Source organism: Columba livia, chromosome 19 (genome assembly GCF_036013475.1).
Source record: "Columba livia isolate bColLiv1 breed racing homer chromosome 19, bColLiv1.pat.W.v2, whole genome shotgun sequence".
Lineage (NCBI taxonomy): Eukaryota > Metazoa > Chordata > Aves > Columbiformes > Columbidae > Columba > Columba livia.
The window spans coordinates 10,877,459-10,904,136 of NC_088620.1; the positions used below are offsets into that span (position 1 = coordinate 10,877,459).

A 26,678-nucleotide genomic window follows, 5' to 3' on the forward strand; every position below is an offset into this window, starting at 1 on the left:
AGGCGTGACGCACTTGTTCGGAATAGGCGCAGAAACAGAGCAATCAAGATGGCTCGCTCTCCGATTGGCCAGTGTACACGGCAGGCTGGAGGCGGGCGGGCACGCCTCTGTGCGCACTGAGAGGCTGCTGTCCGTGCCAATAACCCCCGGCCAAGAAGGGATTGGCTTATCTTTCGGTGCTGTCGTAATCGGTGACTAATGGCCGCGCTCAGCTGGGCGGAGCAAGGCACGCGCCGTGGCGGCGGTAAGCGGTGCCGCGGTGGTGACGTCAGCGCGGGCCGGCGCCCCCGGCGTCCTCGGCTCCGGTTCCCGCACGGCCCTGGGGGCTGAGGGCTCACCCGGGCGGCGGCGGACGGGATAGCGGCGTGGGGCCTTCCCGCCCGCCCGTCCCGCAGCGCGGCCTTGCGGCGGGGGCGGGGGGTTTCTGCTCCCCGCGGGGGCGGCCGCTCGGTGCCGGTGACCGGGCAAGCTGCCCCCGCGGCGGGCGCGGCGCTTCGGCCGCTCGGCGGAAAAATCCACCCGTTTGCGTCCGGTTCGCAGGAAACCCGCGTGAGGCCGCGAGAGAGGGAGGCGCTGCCTCAGCGGCAGCAGCGGCCCGGCGCGCTCCTCCGGGAGGGGGTGAACCCGCTCAGCTCTGGTCTGAGTCACCCGAAAAGCTCCGCAGTAAAGGCAGGAGAACCCGGCCCTCTCTCTGGTTTCTGAACTCGGGGCGTGGGAGGGGGGACGGGAGTTCGGAACCCTTGGCGGCGTTTTGCAGGTGCTCACAGCAAAGCGCAGGGGAGCCGCTTGGTTCCAGGTTACGGGGAGTCAGGCTTTGCGCAGAAACGGGGCACCGGGAGAGCGAGGGGGGTTCCCTCTGCACAGTCGGTCTGTGGCTTTGTCAGCACGACCTGCTGGGCTGCAGCTGCCCAGGAGCCTCGGGAGAGTGGTGTTGGTGTGCAGAGGTGGAAGGCTAACGCTGTGCGATACTCAGTGTCTGCGGTGGCAGCCAGGGTGTTGCAGCAGCGGGTTTGTTCAGAGCAGCCCCGGGTGGCTCCGTCCCGCGGCTGGAGCTGCAGGTGAGACGTTGTTGGCGGTTCCTGCCTCTCCGGGAACAGCGCGTCCTGCTCCCAGCGCCGCGGCCGGGGTCACAGCTCGCTCGGAAACGCAGGAGGGGTTTTCCTTCCCTGAATCACGTCAGCCAGCCAAGAACTTTGGTGATGTAAAGGTTTCCACAGTTGCTTTCCCAGACTAGCGCAGATGCGCTGGGAAGAACAACGTTGCGGTGGAGCGAGTGAAGCGGCGCCAGCATGGGCGAGCGGTGGTGCCAGTCCCAGGGGAGCTGCGTTGTGCGCGTCCCGGTGCCAACACGTGCGCGGGGACACGCGTCATCCCGAGCGCCCTCAGGTGCTGGTCCCAGCTCTGCGGGAGCATCTCACCTCAAAGGGCATCGGCGCAGCCTTTGGTCCCGTGCGAAGGTCTCAGGGCCTCCCTGGGCTTGGCTGCAGCCGGCTCAGCCCATGGTGCTGCCCTGGGCCCCGGGGAGCTGCCCCCGTTTGCTTCCTTGTTGTGCTGCTCCGCTCCCGCACTGTCCCCGCAGCTGGGGCTACTGGGACAGACCCTTTGGCTGCACCGTCAGGGGCAGCACCGAACCGGCTCTGATGGGAAGGATTTCCCCAGCAGCAGATGAATTCCCCGTGTGATAAGAACAAGCCCTCCCCTGCCTGCTCGTGGGGCAGCTGTAAAGCCCCAAAGCCCCCGCGCTGCCTCATCATGATCCGGCTGGGGACCCTGAGTGACAAAACTGGCCACTGTGACCTTTCGCAGAGCGAATTCCCCTGCAAAAAGCACCTCCCGCTGACCTCACTGCTGCGGGACCAGCGGCTGCGCTTCCCCCAACGTCACTGTTTCTCGGTCACACCGAAGCCCGTCGGCCGCCACCTGCGCGGCGCCCCGGCCCGTGCTGTCCCTGCGGTGGCGCAGCCATGGCGCTCTGTGCCCAGGTGAGCAGCACCAGCCCCACCCGGCACACCAGAGGCCTCTCAGAAGCGTTCCTGGGTGCCCAGACCGGCTCTGGGCGGGGGGGGGGCGGTCGTGGCGGGAAGGTGGGTGTCCCTGGAGGTTGGGACCCCGGGTGGGGGTCAGTGTGCCCCTGTGCCGAGCACTGCTGTCCCCCTGGGTACCCCTGGCCGGCACAAGGTGCGGGTGGATGGGTCCGGGGAGGGGTGGGACAGGGGACGGTGGGGGGAGCAGCGACGGAGGACAGGGGTCCTGGGGGTGACACTGCGGGGGCTGGCGGGGCGTGCTGGGGGATGGTAGCGGGGGTGACGGGCAGATGACAGTGTGGGGGTGACGGGGTGGGGGCGTGGCGTGGCGGTGACGTCAGAGCTGCTGGCTCCTCCCCGGCGCTCCCGGGATGGCCCCGCGCGAGCGGGCCCGGCGGGCGGGGCGTCGCTACACGTGTCCGGTGGGCGGGGCCTGGGGCGGCTTCCGGTGCGAAGCGGACGGAGGCGGCCGGTGAGCGCGCAGCCCGGTACCGGCCGGTGCGGGACGGGCGAGGGGCGGCGGGGCCGGGGGCCGCGGCCGGGCCGGCGGGCGGACAGGCAGGAGGCGGAGGACGGGCGGACGGGCCCTGCCCCGTGCGGCGGCGCCCCGGGCCTCGCTCCGCCTTGAGCTCGGCCCGGCCCCTCCTGGCGGCGGGCAGGCCGGGGCGCACCGGGCGGTGGTGGCAGCCGGGGACGGTGGGGGCTGCGCTGGTGCGGGCTGCCCGAGCCCCGGGAGAGCCGGCCCGGCTCCTCGGCCTGTCCCGAGTGCGCGGCTGTTGCCGGCGGTGCCCGGTTCTCCCGTGTGATCCCGGGGCGGTGCGTGTGTCCGGGACTGTGGAAACAGCCTGGCGAGAACGGGCAGTCGCGATGCAGCGGAAGAACAGAATTTGTGTTGAAGAGCCGGTTAAGTACCCGCAGCACCGGAATGACGCCGCCCGGCCCGGTCGCATGGCGGAGCAGCCGCCCCGGTGGGGACACCCCCGGTACCGGCGGTTCCGTGGGCGGGCCGGTTCTTTCCCTCCTCGCTGGTTTGCTTGTGCCCCTCACACCTGCGTTCTCCAGCCCTCTGGAAGCGGCCGGTCGGTCCGGGCTCTGGGCGGGATTCCCGGGATTTTGGACAACTGAAAACAAGCGGTGGGAGGCTGTGGGCACCTCACAGTGCCTACGGGTGTGTGGAGGACCGAGGTGATTTATTTGTGTTACTGATCAGCTGTAGGACGGTTTTTGATCTCTCTGCAGCCCGAGGGAGCTGGGGTGTTGAGCCAGAAGACAGGACTCCAGGGGGACCTTAGTGCGGCCTTTCCGTACTTAAAAACACGGGGACAGACTTTTGAGCAGGGCCTGTTGTGACAGGACAAGGGGTGATGGTTTAAACTAAAGGAGGGAGATTCAGGCTGGATATGAGGAAGGAATTGTTGTCCCTGAGGGTGGTGAGAGCCTGGCCCAGGTTGGCCAGAGAGGTGGTGGCTGAACCATCCCTGGAGACATCCCAGGCCAGGCTGGACGGGGCTCTGAGCAACCTGAGCTGGTGAAGATGTCCCTGCTCATGGCAGGGGGGCACTGGGGAGCTGGGAAGGTCCCTCCAACACAAACTGTTCTGTGGTTCTTGTTTTGGGTCAGAAACCTTGGTTTCTCTGCTCAGGCTGCGTTTCAGGTAGCTTGGATGGGGATTTTAGTGAGGTCTGTTCACATGGTCTCTTTGTTCTGCTTTTAATCCCAAAATTAACTGTTAAGTTTTTCTCTGTATTATTAGCTAGGTGGAGGCGGGCTTGTGCCTGATGTCGGTGTGTTTACCTGTGGTGTTGGGTTTTGGGTGCCAATGTATGTGCGAGTATATGTGAAAAATGACCACCATCCAGTTATACTGAAACAGGGAACGTATTGTTATTTTCAGGCTCTGGAGATCCAGCCAGGGTTGTTTGTTCACATGGCAGCAGCAAACTCCACTCCACCTGGCTCTTTGGATCTAAACCAGCCTGGATTTGCAAAGGAGATCCTGGGAACTAAACTAGAGGTCAAATATCTCTGCTCCGATTGCAAGAATATATTGAGGAGGCCGTTTCAAGCTCAGTGTGGACATCGTTACTGTTCCTATTGCCTGAAGAAAATTATAAGGTAACTTTTGTGCCTTCAGTCTAAAGACAAAATGCTTGAAGAGGCATTTTCAAGCGAAAAAGTAAAATCTGATTTCCATGACCTGTGTCAGACCATCTTTAAGGGAACGCGTCATCTCTGACTTGCTTTTATTTTTGTGTGGTTGCTTCAGTGTTCCCTTTTCCAGAATCTCCCGCATTATTTTTGCCATTCATCACTGAAGGGACTTGCTCCTAAAAATCATCCTGTGCTTGTGCCAAAATGGGAGAAATTTAAGTACACACTGGCTTGCAGGAAAGTTTCCTGCTGTTCTGTCTCCTGACCGTACGTGAGGGCGGTTGAATAAAGTGGGTAATCGGGAAAAGAAAATATATTAGAGTCAGAAACAGGCATAAAAAACACATATGAGCAAAGGCTCAATGTGGTGTTTTGAAAAAAAGAAAATGCTTTATCATTAAGTCATCAATCGGTCTCTCTTTGCTGTGTATGATGGTTGTTTTTCTGTCTGCCAGCGCTGGACCTCAGAAGTGTGCCAGCTGCATTCAGGAGGGAATATACGAAGAAGGAATTTCTATTTTGGAAACAAGCTCGGTAAGTAAAAATGCATTTTAAAAAATAAAGGTCACTGATACCGTTAATACCACTTGCATTTCTTTTTGTTGTTTTAAACGCAAGTTCTGAGAATCCCTTGTTCCTAGGAAACGTTTTCTTCAGTAGTGAGAGTTATGATTAATGTGCTGGACTCCCCAGCTCCTAAAATCCAGGTCACGTTGATGTAGCAGTGTCCTAATTAAACGCTGTAACAACCATTTGTTTGCCATTGGCAACCTCTGAGGATGTGATGTGGTGACTTGGAGGAGCCTTAATAAAGCATTAAGAGTCCGGACTAAAACTGCAACCCCTCAGTAATTTTTGTGGTTTGCTTGTTTTTTCCGTTTCAGGCTTTCCCAGACAACGCAGCCCGTCGGGAGGTGGAAAGTCTGCCCGCTGTCTGCATTAACAGTGGCTGCACGTGGAAGGGGACGATTAAAGAATACGAGGTAAAGACCAAAGCGAGGCCTTCGCGGCTGCATCCTTTCCTTCCCCCTGTGTTGGGGAAGGCTCCCGTGGTTGTGCGTGTCCGCTGGCAGTGGCGGCCTGAGCGTTTGCCTCCCTGGATTTCAGTGGGCGCTGGAGGGGTTTCTTGGCTGCGGTAGGTTTGTGTGCCCTGCTGAGGGCACAGGCTGGACCGAAACCATTTCGGATTTGCACGTGATCGCAGGCACCAGGCGTGGTGGGAACCACTCACTCGATCTCCACCTCCTTTCTGCTATAAAAGGCAAGTGAACTGTCAAGAAATGTGAACCTAAAACTTGGGGAAAGCGGCCTGGCCATGATCCTGTTTCCAGCCAGCACCCCCGTAGCCACCAGGGCAGTGGGCAGTGGCCGCACGAGCCTGCTGCGCAATTTGGCTTTTCCACTCCTGCTCTTCTTGAGCAGCCCACCAGCTTTTTAACGCTGGCTTTCCTCGGGAGTGTGGGCCTTTGGTCCCCAGCCTGCGCACAGGTAGCGCTCCTCAGAGCCGTGTTCTTGCTGAGGGTGGCAGGGCCACATGCTGCCCCGTGCTCTCCAACCCCTCAACTCCGCTGTGGTGATCTGCGTCGTTAAAGTGCGCTGGCAGGTAGTGGTGAAGGTACATTCACCGAGAAGCTTTGGTGCTCCCGACGGACAGTTTTGTCATCCCTTTTGGAGCGGAAGAACCGACACATGGAGGGCCTGAGATAGGAGTAAATTCTGTTTCTGTCTCGCTCTTGCCCTAGGTAAAGACCCTGTGGGCCATGGAGTGACCAAGACGTGTGTCAGGAAAGGTTTAAGTTTGGTTTATCTAGGCTGATGTTTGGGTTCTCTGCCATGCTGCTGCAAGGCGGCAGAAAGAAACAACAGCTGTGGGTCGTGCCTGAGCTTTCTGCCGAGCTTGCTGAGCCTGTTCTACACAAAGATGCTTCTGCGCCGCTGCTTCCCTGTCCTGCTCTCTAGAACCTTCCGCTGCTTTGTGCTAAGAGTTCCGTCCAAACGATGAGGGGAAATATGGTACTAACAGGTTCTCCTGCCGTGAAAACCTCACTCGCAAGTGGCTCACAGTGTGACTGAAAACGTGTCCGGTTAAAAGCAGCGGCGCAGCAATGAGAGTTAGGGAGTTCCATTTCGGAGTACGGTGTGTTTTACTGCGGTTCCAGTCTCAAGCTGTGCTGCTGGTGTCTGCAGATTGCGTGACCCACGCTGTAATTTCTACTGCTGACCAGTGACTCAAAGTCACTGCAGTGTTGAAAACGGTGATTGTAGTAAGTGAGCTTGTCTCTGTTAGACCAAACCAAATTGTATTTGTCAGCAGCTTTCAGTGCTCTTGATTGTGCTGGGACTGATGAGCTCTTGTGAACTTATTCTCCCGGGTTTAAAAACAAATCTTAAAGAGTTCCTGCAGAGCTCAGCAAAAAGTCATCAGCTGCCCCAGGTCCTCCCTGTGTGGTCCCACAAGTGTGCGAACGCGCTGGAGTCCGGCCAGGACTTGCCCTTGGAGTTGGAAAGGGCAATGGGGTGAGCCTGTCTCCCTGGGGGCTGCGCTGCGTGCGATGCTCTGGGATGTCTGAACTGATAAGGCTGTGCCTCTTATTTTACGCTCCACCTAATCTTCCGAATCTCCTGGTGGATGTTTCGCTAGAACACAGTATGTGTCCTAGAGCTGTGGCTCTGTGCTTGTGCTGCAGCCCTATCTCGGTTTTGGTTGCTCTGGGGTGATGAAAGGGGAGCAGGATTCAGTCTCGGGTTGAGTTTGCCCCTTCTGGCCGCCTCGGGTGCCATTCAGCCCGGTGGGCTCCGGATATTCTGTGCCCTTTCAGGAAAAGCCGATCCTTTCCTGGGAACTGGTGCGAATAGGCAAGATCTGGCTGTGTCTCCTGCCCCGCGGCTGCGGCTCTTCCTCGGGCTGATGGAAGGAGGCATCAAACACCATGGCAGCCCAGGGGCTCTCGTGGTACCCTGGACTGGCATTAAACCCTGCCCCGCGCCCAGGCCGGTTGGTGCGGAGCCGCAGAGCTCAGCTGGCGCAGCGCGGGCGCGTCTGCAGCCAGCAACGTGTGTAACGTCCCGCGGCGGCTCCCGCTGCGGAAAGTCCCTCGCTGCGCTATTTCCGACAGGACGTGGAAAGTCCCTAAGGGTGAATTCATTGTTTGCTAATTTAAAAATCGTGTGCTCGTACCGAGAGAGACTCACTCGGCTGCTATGGCTGCTATCCGCTTACAAATCAAAGGATACCGTCACTTCTGGTTTGCTAATCTTATCAGGGCATGAACAGGGAAAGAAATGTTCTGCAGCTGAAGCTGTAGCTCTTCAACTTCAAAAAAAATGGAACCGATTTCAGTTTTACTTTCTGTTCAGACAGACCAAGTTTCAGGTCTACAGGGACGTATAAAACAGAGAGTGCAATCTGCTTGGACGTGACTTGCACCTCTGCTTAAAGCTGTTTGAAGCATATGAAATATTTCGGTGCTTAGCACATGTCTGGGTTTATAAATGCATTTTTCAGACTGTACATATTGTAAACACTCAGTGGCATTTGGATAAAGCAGTTTGCGGTGGGCCTGCAGGGTTTTTCCTTTTAATCAGTAACTTCTTTCCATATGTAGGTTTCCCAATGAGTCTGCCTTGAACACACATAGAGAAAAGCAGGCTGTGGGCAGGAGCCTTTAGATTGAGGTGGAAAGTCCGAGGAGGGCTGCAGAAACTAAAGTTAGCGCCTTAGAGCTAAAGGAAAGACCGAGAAGGCGCGTCCTGTGATATCCAGGTGGAGGGGTTTGTGGTTCCTCAGCACTGGAGCATTTATTTTCTTGCCTCGCAGTACCTCCAATTGCCTACGTCCCTCTTCTGTTTCATTAGTATCTTCAGTTCTGTAACTTTTGTTAGTGTGTTTCTCCTCGCCAGCTGCTTTGCCCCCCGCCAGGAAGGGGCTGCAGAGAGGTGTCCACAGGTCAGCCCTGGCTTCTCCGTTTGTTACCCACACAGAGGCTTTCACTGCCCTGTTCATCTCGGGAGACACAGAATTATTTGAAACATAAGGAAATGTAACCAAATTTTGAAAGGAGAACTGAGTTTTAAGCTTAATCCTGACACCGGTATTTAAACGAAGTTGGGAGGGGGTGTTTCTAGGCAGACAGATGAGCTGAGCCAGCGCGGTCGGGTGGCTGTCAGCTGCGGTGACAACCTCTCCTCATCCACACTGCAGGGGATGTGTTTGCCCTGTAATCAGTTGGCTTTGAAGCATTCACTTGAATTGAAGCCTGGAAGGCTGTGGAAAGTGCAAGCTTCAGTACTTAAGTGATATTATTTCAAAGTATGTGGTGTTGGGGGGAGTTTCTGTGTCCCCTTCTCGGCTGCGTGGCTTCCTGGGGCCAGGTCCAAGTAACCGGGCAGTCTCTTCTTGCCCAGTGCTCCTACTGGGAGGTGCTGGGAAGCCCCGCTGTGCATCGTGTAGAGAAAGCTGTCCTTGGTTGTGATTCTCAGCTTAGGCTGAAAACTTCAGCTTCAGGCTTTTGCACATGGGTTAGAACAGAGCTGCTGGCCTTGGAACCGACTTGCCCTTCTTCTTGTTGCCTCCCAAATGTACTTCTGAGGGTTTTATAGCCACGTTGCCTGCGTGGGATACCACGTTTTGAGCACTGTGGCAGGGCAGCCAGCCTTCTCTTTAAAAGCAGGTTCAGCATGTGGTGTCTTTTTCTGAAGGTTTTGGCTCAAGTTACGGCGTGGTGTTGAAGTGCAGCTTGAAGCCGCCTCTGGCCTGACCAGCAGTTTCCCCCGGGACCAAACTACTGTCCCGTGGGAGGATCCCTGACTTACATCTGCAGGTGACCAAGAGGGCCTCCCTTTGGAAGAAGGGATCTGACACACCTTTACTTTCCAGCGCTGGGGTCCCCACACAAACCCTGGCCTCCCTTACAGTCCCTGGAGTAGAGTTTGTGCATCTGGCTCCCAAACCGGAGCAGGTTCCCGTCCGAGCCCATGCTGGGAGGTGAAGCCCCGGGGGCAGTGTGTATGGGGGCCTTGGAAAGCCCCGGCTGCAGAGGGTCTGCTCTCAGCTGCTACAAACGCCTTCTGTGGCGACCCTCCTCGTGCACAGTTTTGGCATCTGTCCCTTGGGAAGCAGAAAGCTGCAAGTCCTGAGCTTTGAAGCTGAGTGCTGTGTGTCCTGTCTAAGCCGTGGTGAAACCCGCAGCGTGAGCACGGATTTGGGGTGATGGGGGCAGCACTTCACACCCAGGGAGATGTTCCTGGGGCTCCAGGTGTCTGGCTGGAGCCAAAGCCACCGTCACACGTGCCCCTGGGCACCTCCAGCGTTTGGGAAGGGCCAGAGGAAGCAGGTTTGAAATGGCATCACTCACTGCAGGCTCCACTTCTCCAGCACGTGAAAGACACCTGTCCCAGGTGCAATATTTGTCTCATGTCCCCTTTTCTGGAGACGCTTCAGCCTTGTGCTGTGGCAGCCCCTCTGTTCCCAGCCCGCACCTCGCTGGCTGTGGGGCAGAGGAGCCGACCTTGTCCCTGCTCCTCTCTGCAGCTCCAGAGTGCGGCAGCTCCCCCGTCAGGCAGAGCACCCGGAGCCTTCATCCCCAGGCTGTCCCTCATCATCTCTGTGACTCGGGTGAAGCCCCACGTGCTGGTGGAAGGGCGTGTTGTCCTGTCCCCTCCCTGGGAATGTTGTCCCGGGGCCTGGTTGGCATGGGCCGCGCTCTCAGCGCTGCGGCAGCTGCTGCGCCATTGTCAGCGGTCGCTGTCAGAAGTAGCTCCTGGAGGGGGATGTTACGGATGCTCTGGTTAGTGCGATTGGTGCTCACTCCCCGGTGACAGGTTGTTCTCAAGAAGTGACCTCGTTAGATGTGAACAGCACATCTTGGGCATTTTTCAGGGAACCATAACTGTTAATTGCAGCCTAGAAGACCTGCGGAGTTATCTCTGATCAGGCGTTCGCGATCGCTTTGAACCTCCCTCACGTGTCAGCCAGCTGTTTGCAGGCACTCCGTGCAGCCCAACGCGGTAACTTTTCATTTCCTTGGCAAGCGGCTTTAGTGTTTCTGTTTTGCACTGCAGCTGTGTCTGAGGAACAGCGGGGGCTCCGCTGGCCGTGGCGCCAGCTCAGGTTCAGACTCAGGCTTATCTAAACTGCCCTGGGGGTCTGGCCCCATTCTGTTTCAGACTGGAGTCTCCCTAGGAAAATTATTCCTCTGGGATGATGGAGGAGTTTGGAAGAAGCGTCCTGGAGTGTCCCACCACCTCAGGCTCCTGTACTTCAAAGCAAACAAGGAGAGGCAGAGTCTGGTTTAGGAAATATTAGGAAACCCCCTGCTGCTTTCACAATATTTCTTGTGCCTTCAGCCTTCTTCAAAACCAGCTCTCGCTTCCACATCTGTCCTCAATACAAGAAATGTTGCCTTGAAGTTTCTCTACCGTAAACCCCAAATCAAATGTCTGTCTAATCGGCCCTAAAAGCCGGTGAACAAAACCACAGAGAGCTGAAAGCAAAGGTTGATCTGCTGGTTCTGGAAGGAGGCGTGAGCGAGGCCCCTGGGACCCCTGACATCTCATCCGCCAGTTGTGTCCTCAGCTCAGACGGGCGCCGTGGCCTCGGGCACCGTCGCTGCCATACACGTGCCCACTAGAGCCACACGCACTTACCGATGGGAAGTTAATCTTTGTTTTTGACATTTTCTTGAAGCTTTAGTTGTTGGTGATGCCAAGTGGACTAGCTCGGGTCTCTGTCAGCAGTGTGTCCTGGCAACGGGAGCGGTGTGTGTGGGAAAGCTTCTGCTCCCAGTTGGCACTGCGGGGTGCAGACTGGTTCCTGCTTCCAGCCCTGGGTTACTGGGCTCCATGTGTGTTCCCAGCCCACTCCAGCTGAGCCCCCCAGGTCCCTCAGCCGCTCCATCACACTTGTGCTCCAGCCCCTCACCAGCTCCGTTCCCTCCTCTCCACTCGCTCCAGCACCTCAAGGTCTTTCCTGTAGTGAGGGGCCAAAACTGAGCCCAGGATTTGAGGTTTGGCCTCCCCAGAGCCCAGCACAGGGGGACAGTCCTGCTGGCCACACCAGTGCTGGTACCAGCCAGGATGCTGATGGCCTCTTGGCCACCTGGGCACACGGTGGCTCATGTTCAGCAGCTGTCACCAACACCCCCAGGTCCTTTTCCAGCTGTTCTTCCCCAGCTGCAGCGTTCAGGGGGTTGTTGTGACCCAAGTGCAGGACCTGGCACTTGGCCTCTGGCAGCAGCTGGTTCCACGGTGCATTTCTCAGCTGCCTTGTCCCTGAGCTGGAGCGTTGTGTCACGCTGCTGGATTTCCCAACATGGTTGCAAGACCTCCATTAAAAAGTGACTCGTGCTGGTGTGGCAGGTCCTGAGCGGGGGAGCGGGGGCACCTCCTGCTCTGCAGCCACTATATGGGGATAGTGATTTTCAGCAGTAGCCTCTTCTGGAGTTCAGGTCAAGTTTGGCAAAGCAGGAATCAGATTAAACTGCAGTTTTCCCTTTTGCCTTACGTATGCAAGCACAGCAGAGCAGCTCATCCTGGCATTCCTTAGGAAATTATCGTTGTGTCCTCCACAGACAGATCAGCTGCTCTTACCAAATCCCGCTTTTCCCTGCCCTTTGCAGCGCAGCGGTGTCGAAACGTGCTGCCCGTGCTGCCGCAGAGCTCCGAGAGGGGAGCTGCCGTTCCCACTGCTTGAGTTCTTGGTGTGAGGGGATGACCCTGAGGGCGCCCCGAGATGAACCTCAACTGCAAATCACGTTTCTCCTTCCCTGATACCGAGGTAGGGGAGTCACAGCGTGTCCCAGGCAGCTCCCTTGGCCGCTGGCCTGCAGGAATGGGGGCGCAGCATGGCCAGGGCTGGGGGACCAAGCAGCCTCAGTGGGGACACCCAAGCTCGTGGGCTGCCCCGGCAGCGGTGGTGTCTGATTTTCTAGTCTCCTGGGCGGGCTCCCAGAGAACCTCCTGTTCTGATAGCACCGTGTGACATCCAGGCTGCCACCGCGTTGTCTCGCTGTTTATTTTTAGGGAGCGAATGGATGTGCGGATCGATCGGCGGGTTTGGGTTTGATGGAGAGGGCAGAGCGAGGTGTTGCTGTGCGGGCTCTTAACTCTGCCCGGTTTGATTTTCTCCTCGTGCTGTTGGGTGCAGGATCCATGGGTTGGTCTGTGCCTCAGTTTGCTGCTGGTGTGTGCAAAGTCAGCGCTGAGGTACCTGGAGGGCAGTCCTGAAGGGTCTGAGCCAGACCCTTGTGTTCCAGATCCGCTTAACCCTCCCATTGCCACCCCCTCTCTCCGACCCCATCTGCCTTGGTTTCCATGACAGGTTCACTCTGGGAGGGGACTCTGCTCTCACCTCCCCTGTTCACAGCCATGACTTTCCAAAGCTGCCGAAAACCTTCACGGCGAATGCCGGAATCTCAGAGATGCTCGTCCTTGCTGCAGAAGAAGATGCGTGGGTTTGGGACAGGTGTAAACAGGAGGATTGCCCCATTCCTGGGGGAGTGGAGCGGGCAGGTCAGGCTGGAATGCCAGCCTCGGGTGGGCGGATTTCTGCCGGTGGCGATGCCGTCCGTGTGTGCTGAGACACCCGCGTGGAGGGGGACGGAACAGGGGATTCCAGAAGAGCCTGAAACCGCTTCTACACAAACTAGATGGCTGGAGCCGCACTGGTTAAAGCTCACGCTTCTGCGCATCTTGATTTCCATATGGACTGGTCGTGCTTGCAGCTCGGCTGTGCGGGGCTGGTTGCCCTTCTGGTGGTGCAGGGGGGGTGTAAGCGTAAGCTTTGAATGCTCCCTTTTTAAATAGCTGTCTCTGCAGGGAAGTTTCCTTCCTTCAGCCAGACCCTCTGCTGGTTTTGTTCGTGGGGAAGATGCTCCTTGGTGCGCCTAGAGCAGGGCTGTCAAAACTCATTTTCACCGGGGGATGCATCGGCCTCGCGGGTGTTTTCAAAGGGCCGCTCAGCCCTTCGAAGGCACCTGCGAGGCCGATGCATCCCCCGCTGAAAATGAATTTGACAGCCCTGGGCTGGAACATGAGAGCAATAGGGGGTAGAAGGAAGGATTGAGCTGCTCTGAGCGAGTGGGATGAAGGGTGCTCTGCCTCCTCCTCCTCTGCCCGGTCACCCTGCAGGGACAGTGCCCTGAGGCTTTTGGGTCTCATTGCTCATGTAAAGTATAAAAAGGAGAGAGTAACTCCGAAACCAAAGCTGAGCCGCTAATAGGTTTCGCTTTCTAGTTTCTGATGTGGTGACTGTTTAAATTGTGCATGTTTCCCCGCGCCCGCCATTGTTTTAATAAGGAATAAACATGACCAAGTTTTTGGGGCACCTGGTTTCACGCGACTGCGTTATAAATGCTTCTGGTTTTTTATCAGGATGCTTCAGCGTGCTTATCTTTTAACCTGAGTTTTGAACTGCGTATTCAAGGTGTTTGCAGTGCCTTGTTTCGGCTGGTTGGTGTGTAAAGGGAAGGTTTAAGCAATGTGGAAATGACACAGAAAGAGGCGTGTTCTAGCATTCCCAATTTAGCTGTATTGCTGGCCCCAGTATCTGCTGAGGACAGAGTATCACATTGCCCTGAGCGTTTCTTAGCTCCTCCGGCCGCCGAACAGCGTGAGCCTTGCTGCAGGGCTGTGTAGCGCCTATTAAATGAAACAGTTAAAACTATTCTTCTTTCTGGTTGAAAAATGGTTTTCTGATTCGAACGTGAAGAATCGATGAGGCAGCTCAGCCCAGCGTGTGGGGAGGAGGCCGCGGGTTCACGCTTCAGCCACTGATAACCATTACAGTGGAAAAATCGTAGCGATTATCTCCCTGAGATCGTGGCTTACTTGACTCAGCCTGCGCAAACGTGTGTTTTCCTGGCACAGCCATACATGGAGCTTCCTGTTGATCATCTCGCCCATCAAAGCAGTAATTTGGTTTTGTCAAGAATTATAGCAGCTTTTATGTTGATGCTGAGGCTACTTAGGCACCCAAAATTCTGGTAGCCTGGAGATGACACGTATGAGTCAGCACGCAGAATTATCAGCGTGACCAAGATTGGAGTTGAGGTTGGTAGGACACCACACTCTTCAGTAATAAAAGTGTAGAACTGCCCCTGTTGAGTTGTACTCATCGTCTAACCTCAGTGCAGCTTTTACTTAGAGGACCAAATGTTCTACTGTCGGTTGTTTTACAGGCTCACGACGAGGTCTGCCCTGAATTTCCACTGACGTGCGAAGGCTGCGGGAAGAAGGTTCCAAGGGAGAAGGTACCGAGTGTGACTTGCGTGCCACCATGGTGGCCTTTGGGGTCCCGATGGGCCAACACCGTGTCCTCGGGGCGGGGAGGAAAATCGGGATCATTAGGAAGTGGAGTGGGGAGAACAGTTAAGCGGCACCTGTTAGTACTGTGTGACCATTAGTACTGTGTGACCATGTGTTAGTACTGGGTGACCATTCCATGAGGGTCAGCACGCTGCTGGGCGCGAGTGGTTGGACTCAGCGGCACGGGTGGGGTTTGGGGGCAGAGCTGCTGTGGGAAATGCACACTCCTGGGTTTACAGGGTCTTTGCGTCCTGTGTAATGCAGTTATGTCAACCACAGCTGCGCTTAGAGACAAGGAGCCCATCTCCAGCTAAATTAATTCTAATTAATGATGCAATGGAATCTATGTCTCTAGGGCTCTAGTTTTGGGAAACATCTTAAAATCACATTAATTTCAAAACATCTTGCCTGCTATGGGCAAATGTTCTTAGCAGCGCTGTCGCCCTTGAAGCAGGGCAAGGGGGACAGAAATGTCAAAACAATGAGCAAAACATTCTTCAAACTGGGCAGCATAGAACCATAGAATGTCCTGAGCTGGAAGGACCCACACGGATCATCGGTTCCAACTGCTGTCCCTGCACAGGACACCCCACAGGTCACCCCGTGTGTCTGAGGACGTTGTCCGGTCTCTTGTTGAACACTGTCAGGTGTGACACCTCCCTGGGGAGCCTGTTCCGTGCTTTGCGCTGGGCTCTTGGGCCACGGCTCTGCCTGTGTGCAGGCTGGAGCTGGAGCCCAGCAGAGACCAGGCTCATGGGTTCCCATAGGTGATCTATCCTGTGTTTAAATATTTACTCCCTCTTTTATCACTCTCCAAACTTTAGTTGATCAGCTGCGACCGTTGCAGCCTGACTCATCCAGCAAGCCAGATGGACCTAGGAGCTTTTTAAAAAAGTGGTTTAAAACCAGTTTTAATCGACATCTGTTGTAGCAGCTGCAGGCACTAAATGTGGAATATGGTTGTTGTTCAGAACAGAGCGTTGATATCTGATGATGGGAGGTACATCACAGTCAAGATGATGATGTGCCAGTGCTTGTTAGCATTAATCATGCACTGTGTGGGAACCCAAACGAGTCATCCTGGCAGCTGGGGGGCTAGTGCAGTTCTCTGTAGAAATGTCCACTTGAGCAGCCGAGGTGCGTGTGGAGGGGACGCCGCACCGGCCTGGCACGGGCGGCCCTGCGGCAATTGCCGAAAATGCTCAGGCAGGACCACCAGGAAGCTTTTCCTTCTTAGATTTATAATGCTTAGCTGGAAATACAAATACCGCGCTGTGGCAGGTCCCAGCGAGGGTTACCTGAGGTGCACAGAATTAAACATCTGGCAGGTCATGGGGTTGTTCCTCGCGCCTCCCCTTCCTCTGCCCTCAGTGCAGCTGGTTCCTCATGTACCTGTGCTGGTTGCTTTTTCCTTCTCGCATGTGCAGGTGAGAAGTGTGACCTCCCAGCTGTCAGGAGACAGAGAAGTAAAACTTCCAGGTGTCAGTGCTAAAGTGAAAGTCACACCTAACAGAATCACAGAATGGGCTGGGTTAGAAAAGCCCTCAGAGATCATCCCGTCCAACCCTTGGTCCAACTCCAGTCCATTCACTAGATCATGGCACTAAGTGCCATGTCCAATCTCAGTTTACAAACCTCCAGGGCCGGTGAGTCCAGCACCTCCCTGGGCAGCCATTCCAATCCTGACCACTCTCTCTGCAAAGAATTGCTTTCTGATCTCCAGCCTCAATTTCCCCTGGCCTTCAGGTAGTTCTAGAGAGTGCTGAGCTCACCTCTAAGCCTCCTCTTCTCCAGACTAAACAAGCCCAGCTCCCTCAGCCTCTCCCCATAGGGCTTGTGCTCAAGTCCCTTCCCCAGTCGTGTTGCTCTTCTCTGGACCCGCTCCAGCACTTCAATCTCTTTCCTGAGCTGAGGGGCCCAGAACTGAACACAATACGATAGGCAGTGTCCAGGTTTAACCACACACTTTGGCAGCTGGTGATCAGCGACGGTGTTCCTGAGATCGTCTTCAGCTCCCTAGATGTCAGCAAGGTGGAAGGGGAGCTACCGGGGACACATCAGGTCTAACATTGCCTTCCTTCCTTTCTAGTTTCGGGACCATGTGAAGACTTGTGGCAGATCTAAAGTGCCTTGCAGATTTGAGGTTGTCGGATGTGCCGAGGTGGTAAGTGCTCATCTGTTGATGTTTATCTCGGGACTTGTTCTCAGTTCTGGGGTTAGAGTTCACCTGCAAGCTGCTGTTGCCCAAAGCATTACAGATGTTTGCAATCAGACGTTTGAGCAAAGTGGTGTTTCAAACCCTTTGCAAATGGAGCTGAACATCATCTGCTGTCCAGAGTTTGGGTATCCAGAGAATGAACGTAAGGTGGAAGGAGACGTAAGGTGGAAGGAAACGTAATGTGGAAGGAAACGTAATGTGGAAGGAAGCGTAATGTGGAAGGAAGCGTAATGTGGAAGGAAACGTAATGTGGAAGGAAGCCTCCTCTCGAGGAACACTCTGGGTGCCCTGAGACTGGTGGTTAAGCTGCTTTCAGCTGTAAGCACAGAGCTGGGCGGCTGGTGTCTTCCTGTCCTCTCAGAGCTTGGGCCAGGCCTTATTTTTAGTTTTCCCAGCTCCTACCGTCGACGTTTGTGTAAATCCCTCCGTGGGGGGTTACGGGAGGATTTGGTGTTGTTAAGTACATCTGACAGAGCCCTTTTGGGAAGTGCTGGAGACAGGGATGAACAGTCTGTATCTTTGTATGGGATTCACAAAATTTCTGAAACAAAACAACACCCCCCCAAAAAAAAACCCCAACCAATGGGGTTTTAACTCTCTTTGGTTTTTCCCCTTTATAATTTAAAGCTGGTGTTGTGGTATCAAGAGGAGGAATTTGTTCTGTGGATGGTGACAGCACAGATTGAGCTTGCTGAACGTGGGATGTATTTCTCTTCACCCAGGTGGAAAATGAAAAGCTACCAGAACACGAAAGCAAGTGCTTGGCGGAGCATCTGTACATGCTGCTGAGTTTTGTGCTCAGCCTCAAGGCTGGTTCTGGAGACCTAAAGCCCCTCCCTGCCCTTTCCTCATCACAAACCAGCTCCCCGTTACTGGCAGCAAACTCTCTGTGCTCGGAGTCTGAGCTCTCCAGGTCCCTGGAGCTCTTGGGGAGGTGCGAGGCCCTCGAGAGGAAGACGGTGACCTTCGAGAACATCGTCTGCGTGCTCAATCGGGAAGTGGAAAGAGTGTCTCTGACAGCCGAAGCCTACAGTCGGCAACATCGGCTGGACCAGGAGAAAATCGAAACGCTCAGTAACAAGGTGTGTAACCGCTGGCTTGGGCTTTCCAGCACTATGAGCAGAGACTTGGAATATTGAGTATTGTCGAGGGTTTGATTGCGGGGTGACAATAAAACCCTGTCAGGTGTATTGTTAACCCCCTCTCCCCCTTCCCACTCAGCACAGGGATCGGGAGGGAAAGAAGGACAGAGAGAAGAGAGCTGGAAACATTAAAAATGTTTTACTAATGCCACAAATAAGAATAGAGAAAATATTACAAAATATACAAAACCAATCTTTAAAGTCCCAGCAACTGCAGAGCCGGCAGCCGAAGTCCTGGACTGGACTCTGCAGCCAATGGAACTGGATTCAGTTTGTCACTGGCCTCAGTTCGCAGGGACAACTCGCAAGGTCCTCTCCTAATGTCACCATAAGGAAAAGGGACGAGATCCTTGTGATCTCCCACTGTTATATGAAGTGTTCACGTGAATGGGATGTTATACTCCGTTGGTCAGTTTCTGGTCACCTGTTTCTCGTTGCCCCTCTTGCGAGATGTGAATCTGTCCTTATCAATAACCTCACATTCCATTGCTGTGCTCACCAAAACATGCATCTGGTTCTCCAGGAAAATGCAGCTCATATGAAGCTTTAGCTGGCAGGCACATTCACTAACAGAGAAACTTGTTCTTAACAAAACCAGGACAAGTGTCCTTTCCATGTTACCAGCTGGCAAAGCTTCACTGCCTAGCTGTGCGCAGCCCTCTAAAGCATCCTGGAAAATACAGTAATTAAACTGACCTGCATGAAGTGTTCAGATCTCTATTAGTGATCAACTTATGCAGACACCTGGGTGTTGTTCCTGGCTGAAGTTTTGACAGAGAGCACCCAGCGTTTCACTGGATCACTCTGATCCTGCGGGGCTGCTCGCCTTCTAGATCTTTCCAAAAGAACGTGGTCGTTGATGCTGTGCCCAGCATTGTACCAGCGTGGCCGCGGAGTCATTTGGCTTGACACATGGGGGGGTGTTGAACTCATTTTCACCGGGGGCCGCGTCAGCCCGGCAGTTGCAACCGCAGTTGTAACCACTGGGCTGATGTGGCCCCCGGTGAAAATGAGTTCGACACCCCTGGGGAAAGGGACCTGGGGGTCCTGGGGACAGCAGGGTGACCATGAGCCAGCACTGGGCCCTTGTGGCCAGGAAGCCAATGGTACCTGGGGTGGGTTAGAAGGGGGTGGTCGGTAGGTCAGAGAGGTTCTCCTGCCCCTCTGCTCTGCCCTGGGGAGACCACACCTGGAATATTGTGTCCAGTTGTGGCCCCTCAGTTCCAGCAGGACAGGGAACTGCTGCAGAGAGTCCAGCGCAGCCACCAAGATGCTGAAGGGAGTGGAGCATCTCCCGTGTGAGGAAAGGCTGAGGGAGCTGGGGCTCTGGAGCTGGACAAGAGGAGACTGAGGGGGGACTCATTCCTGGGGATCAATATGGAAAGGGGGAGTGTCAGGAGGATGGAGCCAGGCTCTTCTGGTGACAACCAGTGACAGGACAAGGGGCAATGGGTGCAAACTGGAACACAGGAGGTTCCACTTGAATTTGAGAAGAAACTTGTTCCTGGTGAGGGTGGCAGAGCCTGGCCCAGGCTGCCCAGGGGGTTGTGGAGTCTCCTTCTGTGCAGACATTCCAACCCGCCTGGACACCTTCCTGTGTAACCTCATCTGGGTGTTCCTGCTCCATGGGGGGATTGCACTGCATGAGCTTTCCAGGTCCTTCCAACCCCTCACATTCTGGGATTCTTCTGTGATCTTCTGTGATCTTCTCCAGAACGACAGGGTTCAAATGGAATCTGTAGCGAATTGCTGTACGATGCTCCATTTCTCCCTCCCGTGACCCCTCTGCGTTCTGGAGAACGTTTCTCGCTAACAAGTTGTCCTGTGAGGACTCTGGTGTCTCCTCGGGGCTCACAACAGTGCGTGTTTCTAACCAGGCTGCACCGTGTGTCCCACTGAGCAGGTCCGGCAGCTGGAACGGAGCATCGGCCTCAAAGATCTGGCCATGGCCGAGATGGAGGAGAAGATCCGCAACATGGAAGCATCCACCTACGACGGTGTTTTCATCTGGAAGATAACGGAGTTTGCCAGGAAGCGTCAGGAGGCAATAACAGGCCGCTCTCCTGCCATCTTCTCTCCAGGTTATTGCCCACAAATTTGCAAAATTGCAAAAGCCTTTTGTGTCTCAGCTGGGTGGGGGATGTGCAGTGGTACCGTTAGCAAGGGAGGTGCTGGTTGTTCAGATGTCCCTGTTGTGTCCTCCTTTCCTGTGGAGCCTGCAACAGTTTTTGTCCCATTGGGCTAAATGAAACTGCTCTGCTGACAGAGGTGCTTTTTAGATTGCGGAAGACCTTTCTAATTGCTCATAATGGAGAATGCAACCATCTTAGCTCTGGAATAGCCCTGCATAGAAGTAAAATACTCAAAGACCATAAAACCAGCAATAAAATAGTTAAAGAAAGGAGGAAATATATATTAGAGCCCCAGAAATACATTTTAGTGCCTAAACCATGACGGTGCAAGAGGCAATGTCTAAATAAAGCCCAAACCGTACCTAGGGAAGTGCTCGAGTATCTGTTAGAGGAAGGGGCTCTCCTTGCAGAGCTGCCGCAGCCCAGCACCGCTCTTCCTCTTCTGCAAGAAGAAAACCTTGGGCAGTGAGCAGTAGGTTGTGATCGGGCTTGTTTGCTTATGAGGGCGCTTCCCAGGCTCGCGGCTCTGAGGTGAAACCATCTCGTCGGTGTCCTCGCTCGGGGGAGCTCGCCTTGCATCGGGGCGGCCGAGCAGCTGCGTGCAAACCTGGAGCCCATACCCAGCGCCCGCTTCCCGGCGCTGTGGAGAACCAGACCCTGGCCGGGCCGCCAGATAAAAGCAATTGGATTTCTCAGACTGTTTTTCAATCTGTTTGCTGGATGAGGCTGTTCAGAGTCCGTTTTCTGCTGAAAAACTGGAAGAAAAAACTATTACCCTTCTTGAGGGGAACCAAACTGGTACCGAAGCCATGCGCGTGCAATAGCATCGCCTTCTAAAAGTCATCAGCAGCCCTGGAAAAACCCCGCGGGAAGGGCAGTGTTTCCTTTTCCCAAAGCGAACAAATCTGCTGCAAATCTCGTTTGTTTGGCCTAGAGAAGGGAACCTTGACCCTTGTGTCCTGTTGTCTCCTTTCCCAGCGTGGGCTGTGCCCCCTGGCTCCTCGCTGCGGGAAGCTGCTCTGGGGCTGCCAGCCGCTCTTCTGTGCTGCTGGTTGGTCTCTGCAATCTGCTAATGAAGGGCTGTGCTGGAGGGATTGGAAGGGCCCCTGCCCGACACGGGCTGCTCTGCAACAGGCAGGACTTCTTCATTTTTGTCTCACAAGTGCAAGGTACAAGGCCTGGTTTCCTACAGTAGTTGATTGTGTCATTTAGACCAGAGATCCTCATTCCTGCGGCTGCTTTAAGAGAAGATCAGTCCTGAGAAACAAATGTTTCTTGTGGAGGTGTTGGTTTTTTTAATATTAGAAAGTGAAGCCAATAGACTAGTGCTGTTCTGTCCGGGAGGAGAGAAGTCTAGGTTGAGAATAGCATGTAAAAGGGAAATGGGTATAACTGGTTTGTATTTAAATGTAAAGATGAGGAAATATCCAATGAAATCAGTGTTAAGGAGAAGGAAGTAGAGTTACCACTCACTCGCGTTGTGAGGACACAATGTGCCACAGGATTTTGCGAAGGGCAAAATCATAAGAGCTCAGAAAGGTTCATCAGGGGCATGATCCAGGACGGTCCCAAGTGCAGCTCCTGCTGGAAGCCCCGGGTGCAGGGCAGCTTGCCAGGCTCTTGCTTTGCGTCCCGTGCGCTTCGCGGTCGCTGGGCCGGTGGGTGCAGGACGGGCGCCGGTGCCTGCGGGTGCTGCGCTGCCTGCTGGTGAGCGTGCTGAGTCCCGCAGGAAGACACGTCTCTGATCTGCCGCCCTGTGCCGCGGCGGCCGGGGCTGAGGCTCGGAGCTCCGTGCTGCCGCGACAGGTCCCTTCAGAGACACGTCTCTGTGCACCGCATGGGTCTGGAATCACAATTCCCAGAATTGCTGGACGTGAGAGACCCGGAGCCCGGCTGTGCTGAGCTGCTGGATCCCGATGGAGACCGGAGTAGCTGGCTTGAGGCTGTGCCGTGTCAGAGCCAGCGGGTTCCAGTGGGTGCTCTGCCCCTAGACAGGCCCTTTCTGGGGTGGTTTTGTTGGTGCTTGCCAGCGGCACTGCCGGGACCTGCAGCACAGCTGGTGTTGGACGCGGTGGGACGCGGCTCCGGGCAGAGCTGCAGCTCCGGGCTCTGCGGTGGGAAAGCCGGGGACCGGCCTGTCCTGCTCTGTCCCGGCGCCCAGCGAGAGCAGGGGCTGGTAACGGCCCGAGCCGGCGCTGTCTCTGGCGTCTGGCTGGTGTTGGGACCTGTTGGCTTCCCAGCCCAGCTCCGTGGTGCAGGTGTTCTTAGACCCAGACCTGCCTACCTGGCTTCTTCCAGGATCCAGACTTTAGCCTCCTCAGCGTTCAAAGGAACCCGTTGGTGCCAGGCTTTGCCAGGGTTGACACTCACTGTTTGTTTTGCAACTCTTTGGTAGCTTTCTACACGAGCAAGTACGGCTACAAGATGTGTCTGCGCGTTTACCTGAACGGGGACGGCACCGGGCGCGGGACCCACCTGTCCCTGTTCTTTGTGGTGATGAAAGGACCCAACGATGCCCTTCTGCGGTGGCCCTTCAACCAGAAGGTAGGTTCGGGACAAAGCCCGCTGTGCCCAGCAGTGTGCCCCTCTGGTTTCGCACCCACTGGAGCTTCTAGATGCCGTTAATCTGCCCGCTTAGCAGGCGGAAGAAGGAAGGACTTTGATGTGTCAGCCGCCCGGGGGATTCCCCAGTCGAGTCCCCGGTGTGTGACAGGGCGGGGGGACGGCAGAGGCTGCGGCAGGAGAGCAGCAGCGTGTTGGGAAAGTGAGCGGAGCCTCTGCCTGAATTCGGCGTGAGGGAAGGTTGTCATGGCCTCAGCACTGGGGGTGCAGCTGCTCCTCACTCGCTCTCAGAAGCTCGGACTGCAGTTTCGAGATGTTGCGGGTTTATGAAACGCTTCGGGGCTGAGCGGGCAAAGCGCTGATGCAGGGAGAGGCGCTGCCTTATTTCACAGCAGGACAGTAGCTGCGCCTTAGTGACACAGCTGTGTGGGGTATCGGTGCGGGGTCGAACACCTCGCCGGCCAGCTGTTGGTTTTCCGTCAGTCTGACACCCTGTGCTGCCACACGGAAGCCTCCCCTGCCAGGGCAGGGTGTGGGAAGCTCCATGCAGAATGTCGCCGAGGTGCCATCCTCTGCTGACCCGACTTGGAGGCATTTCTCAGATTTGCAAGCGTGTGTGTGGCTGCAGCTGCATCGATACCTGCGTGTGTCACAGGCTTCAAGCCGGAGGGTCACCGGCTGGGTTTCCACGTGCTTTATATCCAGCTGCTCTGGTACATTTTCACGTTTGCCCACAGGTAACCCTGATGCTCCTGGATCAGAACAACCGCGAGCACATCATCGATGCCTTCCGGCCCGATGTGACATCCTCCTCCTTCCAGCGACCCGTCACAGAAATGAACATTGCCAGCGGCTGCCCGCTGTTCTGCCCCGTCTCCGTGATGGAAGCCAAGAACTCCTACGTGCGTGATGACGCCATCTTTATTAAAGCCATCGTGGATCTCACGGGCCTCTAACCCTGCTCGCCGCCGGGAGCAGCGAACGCGGAGCCAGCCCCGAGCGGGACATCCCCTCTTGTGCTGCACTTCAGGCAGGTCTCGGAGCGAGGAGGGGGCAAAAAGCAGAAGGGGAAAAGCCCTTCCCAAAAAGGGACCTTCGCTCTGAGTGGAAACGAGGTGTCTGATGGGAAAGGAACCCTCTTCCCTGGTGTCAGAGACCTTCCCTGAGAAGAGGTTTGGGTGGACGTTCACAGTCTGCAGGGAGCAAGATCTGCAGGGACTTGGGTGTCTGAACTGCTGCTGTCTGGGCCGCCAGTGGAAACCAGATCAGCTTTCGCTCTACCAGTTTAGTGCACGTCCTCAGTGCTCTGTAGTAAAACAAGGGTTTGGTCTGTCCCAGCGCCACCTCGTGTGGACACCTGGCTCAGCTGGCAGGATTTTCCTCAGAGATCTCTGTGTGTGCCACAGGGCTGCTGTCACTGGCTGGCCAGTGCCTTGGTGGATGGGAAGGGTGCATGGCAGACACGGTGCTGAGTGGTTTGTTGTTGATTCAATGGCATCAGTGTCTGCAGAGGGTGCTGAGCTGTGTGGAGGCGGGCGGTGCAGCTGCCTGCGAGGGAGTGACTGTCCCTGCGGAGCGCCCGTCCTGTCCCGGGACAGGAGGCGGCACAGGGCTCGGTGAGGACTTCAGCCCCTGAGCCCGGGGAGCCCCAGGCGGGTGTTATCCAGGTGCTGCCGTTCTCTGCCTGCCAGTGCCCGAGTCGCCGCGGGCAGGATGGTGGCGGTGCTGGAAGCTGCCGGTGCTCTCACACAGATGCTCCTGAGCTGGCGTTCAGCCCCGTCTGGGGCGGCTGCAGCAGTGCAGGCACACGGGCCTTCCCGGGCCCTCCCGGCCACTGAACGCGTACACGGCTCTGCTGCGCCGGCCGCCTGCACGGGCCCTCTCACCTGCGGCTGTGGCACCGCGGGACGCAGCACCAGTCCCTGCTGCTGGCGGGCCCTGCCGCTCCCGAGCTGCCCCCCGCAGCGGCAGCCTCCCCGTCCTCCCTGGGCTCGGGGAGCAGCCGGTTCCCAGCCGTGGCAAACCGGAGTGCTCGCTCTGCTCAGACACTGAGGTAGGACCTGGGCTGGCTGGAGAAGTCCCTGAGTGAAGCTTGCTGTCCCTTCTGTCCCTGGGCTGCTGGCACTGCTCCGTTTGGGGTAGCAAGTGTTCAGCAGCCGTGGGGTCTCTGTGGAGAAGAAACTGCTGCCCTGTCCCTGTGTCATGGGCGGCTGGTCCCTCGGGAGTTGTTTCATCGTGGCCGTGAGTGGCTGGATGGGCGATTTGCCAGGCTGGACTCTCCGGGCTTTGCCGCCTTCTCTGCCTGTGCCTCCCTCACCAACCGTGCCACAGGGAGGTTTTGTTGGTCACAGGAGCCGGTTGCTGCCCCCACCTTGCACTAACAGTCCAGGGCCCAGTCCGGCTGTGGGAGAATGGGCAGCGAGGCTGGAGCGCAGTCACCTTCCTCCTGGCCGTGGGTCACCTTCCTTGTGCTCCTGGCTGCCCTGGGTCGCCCTCAGCCGGGAGCAGCAGTTGCTGGGCCTGGGAGAGCAAGGCCTGGACGCCCTTTCTGTCGGCAGCTCCCAGCCCCAGCCGCTGGACGCAGAGCCCGTCTGCTCCTGCTCTGCTCCGGCACGGCTGCGTGGCCACCTTGGTGGGGACAGGGACACTGTCAGTGGAGATGAGCTGGTGCTCGGGGAGCCCTGCCAAGTCTGGCTGTCCCTGATCCTCGCGGTGACGCTGCCCTGACCGCTGACTCCTGGGTGGTTCTGGTGTCCCCGCTGCTGCCAGGGGAGCTCAGGGGTGCCTGATGTCCTTCCGGCTGGCGGGCAGCTGAGCTGGACCCTGACCCGAGTGGCCCTCCTGCCCCCAAGGGTGCTGTGCTGGCCAGGGGCTCTCCCTGCCTGTGGATGAGTCCCTTCCAAGTCTCTGTGTGGGTCCTGTGGTACCTGTTGTGTGCAGAGGCCATGGCTGGGGGCAGATAGAGGCCGGGGGCTGTGCCAGTGGGGCTGGGGGTGCCTGGGATGGGGGTGGCTGAGATGGGGGTACCAGCTGGGCTGGGAAACCTCTTGGCACGTGTGCTGCAAACGCAAAGGTGAGGGCTGCAGTGCGGACAGGGCCTGCCCGGTTCTCACCGGGGCAGCGGGTGCGTGTCTGCGCGGAGCAGCCCCAGCAGAGGATGGAGCCAGCCCGGTGCTGCCGCGCTTGCCCTCGGGCCTTAGGAGGAAACAGAAAGCCTGAGCAGCAGCTCTGTGGGGCCAGGCCCGGGAGAGCCCTGGAAAGGGGCAGGAAAATCAGCTCTGCTCGTGTAACAGCTGGGAATTCAGCCTGGGGGAGGGAGGGGAAGCTCGGTCAGAGCTGTTGTGAATGTCTTTGCTCTCGGGGTGCTGGACACTGCAGCCGGGCCCATTCCTGCGGAGACACGGGCTCAGCTGGGGGTCTGGGTGGCTTTTGGGGGTGGGCGCGGGTCCTCCCGCCGCAGCAGGTGCCGTGAAGGTTGCAGGGGAAGAGTCTGTGCTGTGAGCAGAGATCAGGCGCCCCTTCCAGCCTGCGGGGGGACACGGGGCTGCGCTGCTGTCCGGGGGCACAGGGCAGGTGCTGGCACAGCGAGCCAGCCCTGGGACAGGACCTGGTGCCATGGTGTTCCTGCGCCACATCGCTGAGGCAGATCCGGTGCTGCCAGTGTCACCTCAGCCTTGTTTCATTTTCTAGCAGCTCGGAGCGCGCAGCGTTGGCTGCAGCAGCTCCTGGGGGGACGGCGCCTCCCTGGGCACGGCTCTGCCAGCCTGGCTGGCACACGGGCATGTGGCACAGGCCAGCACTGGGTTTTTTGGTTTCCCCTTTGACGTCCCCTGTCAGAGAACACCTGTCTCAGCCCGGCACTGGGAGGTACCTTTTGTCTGTTTTTTGTACCTTGAGGTCAAACCCCACTAATAAAAGCGGGAAGAGCGTCATTGCGGTATGATCCATGTGGTGCTGGGGTGAAGTGGGGCAGGAGCACCCGGGTGGGGGTTTAGTTCTGTGCTGGGAGTTTCACCCTGCTGCTGCCTCCCTGGGGCTCCAAAATGGGGCTGTGGGAGCGGGGTGGGGCGGGACATGACAGAACCACTCAGAGGTGACCTGGCCCCAGCCCGGCTGCTGGGAACAGGCACAGTGGTGCTGGGCCAGT

At 56.7% G+C, this 26,678-nt stretch overlaps 1 protein-coding gene across 6 annotated transcripts; it reads left to right on the forward strand.

The window, feature by feature from the left end:
- The first annotated feature begins 222 nt into the window (after window positions 1-222).
- On the forward strand, window positions 223-26,463 carry TRAF2 (TNF receptor associated factor 2). 6 transcript variants are annotated; one of them, XM_065036214.1, is made up of 10 exons: window positions 223-244; window positions 3,919-4,139; window positions 4,631-4,709; window positions 5,060-5,158; window positions 14,351-14,422; window positions 16,567-16,641; window positions 17,418-17,777; window positions 19,741-19,918; window positions 22,365-22,513; window positions 23,269-26,463. In XM_065036214.1, the coding sequence occupies exons 2-10, from the start codon at window positions 3,952-3,954 to the stop codon at window positions 23,485-23,487; spliced, it is 1,419 nt and encodes a 472-aa protein (XP_064892286.1). In that variant the 5' UTR covers window positions 223-244; window positions 3,919-3,951; the 3' UTR covers window positions 23,488-26,463. The 6 variants fall into 6 exon arrangements, with proteins under 6 accessions (XP_064892286.1, XP_064892282.1, XP_064892287.1 ...); XM_065036210.1 differs by lacking the exon at window positions 223-244 and adding an exon at window positions 271-1,982; XM_065036215.1 differs by lacking the exon at window positions 223-244 and adding an exon at window positions 2,353-2,496.
- The last annotated feature ends 215 nt before the right edge of the window (window positions 26,464-26,678 follow it).

Excerpts from the sequence above, each read along its gene's own strand:
- TRAF2 (XM_065036210.1), top strand. Across the intron at positions 4,710-5,059 it reads CTATTTTGGAAACAAGCTCG|GCTTTCCCAGACAACGCAGC; the intron begins GTAAGTAAAAAT and ends TTTCCGTTTCAG. Across the intron at positions 16,642-17,417 it reads TTGTCGGATGTGCCGAGGTG|GTGGAAAATGAAAAGCTACC; the intron begins GTAAGTGCTCAT and ends CTCTTCACCCAG.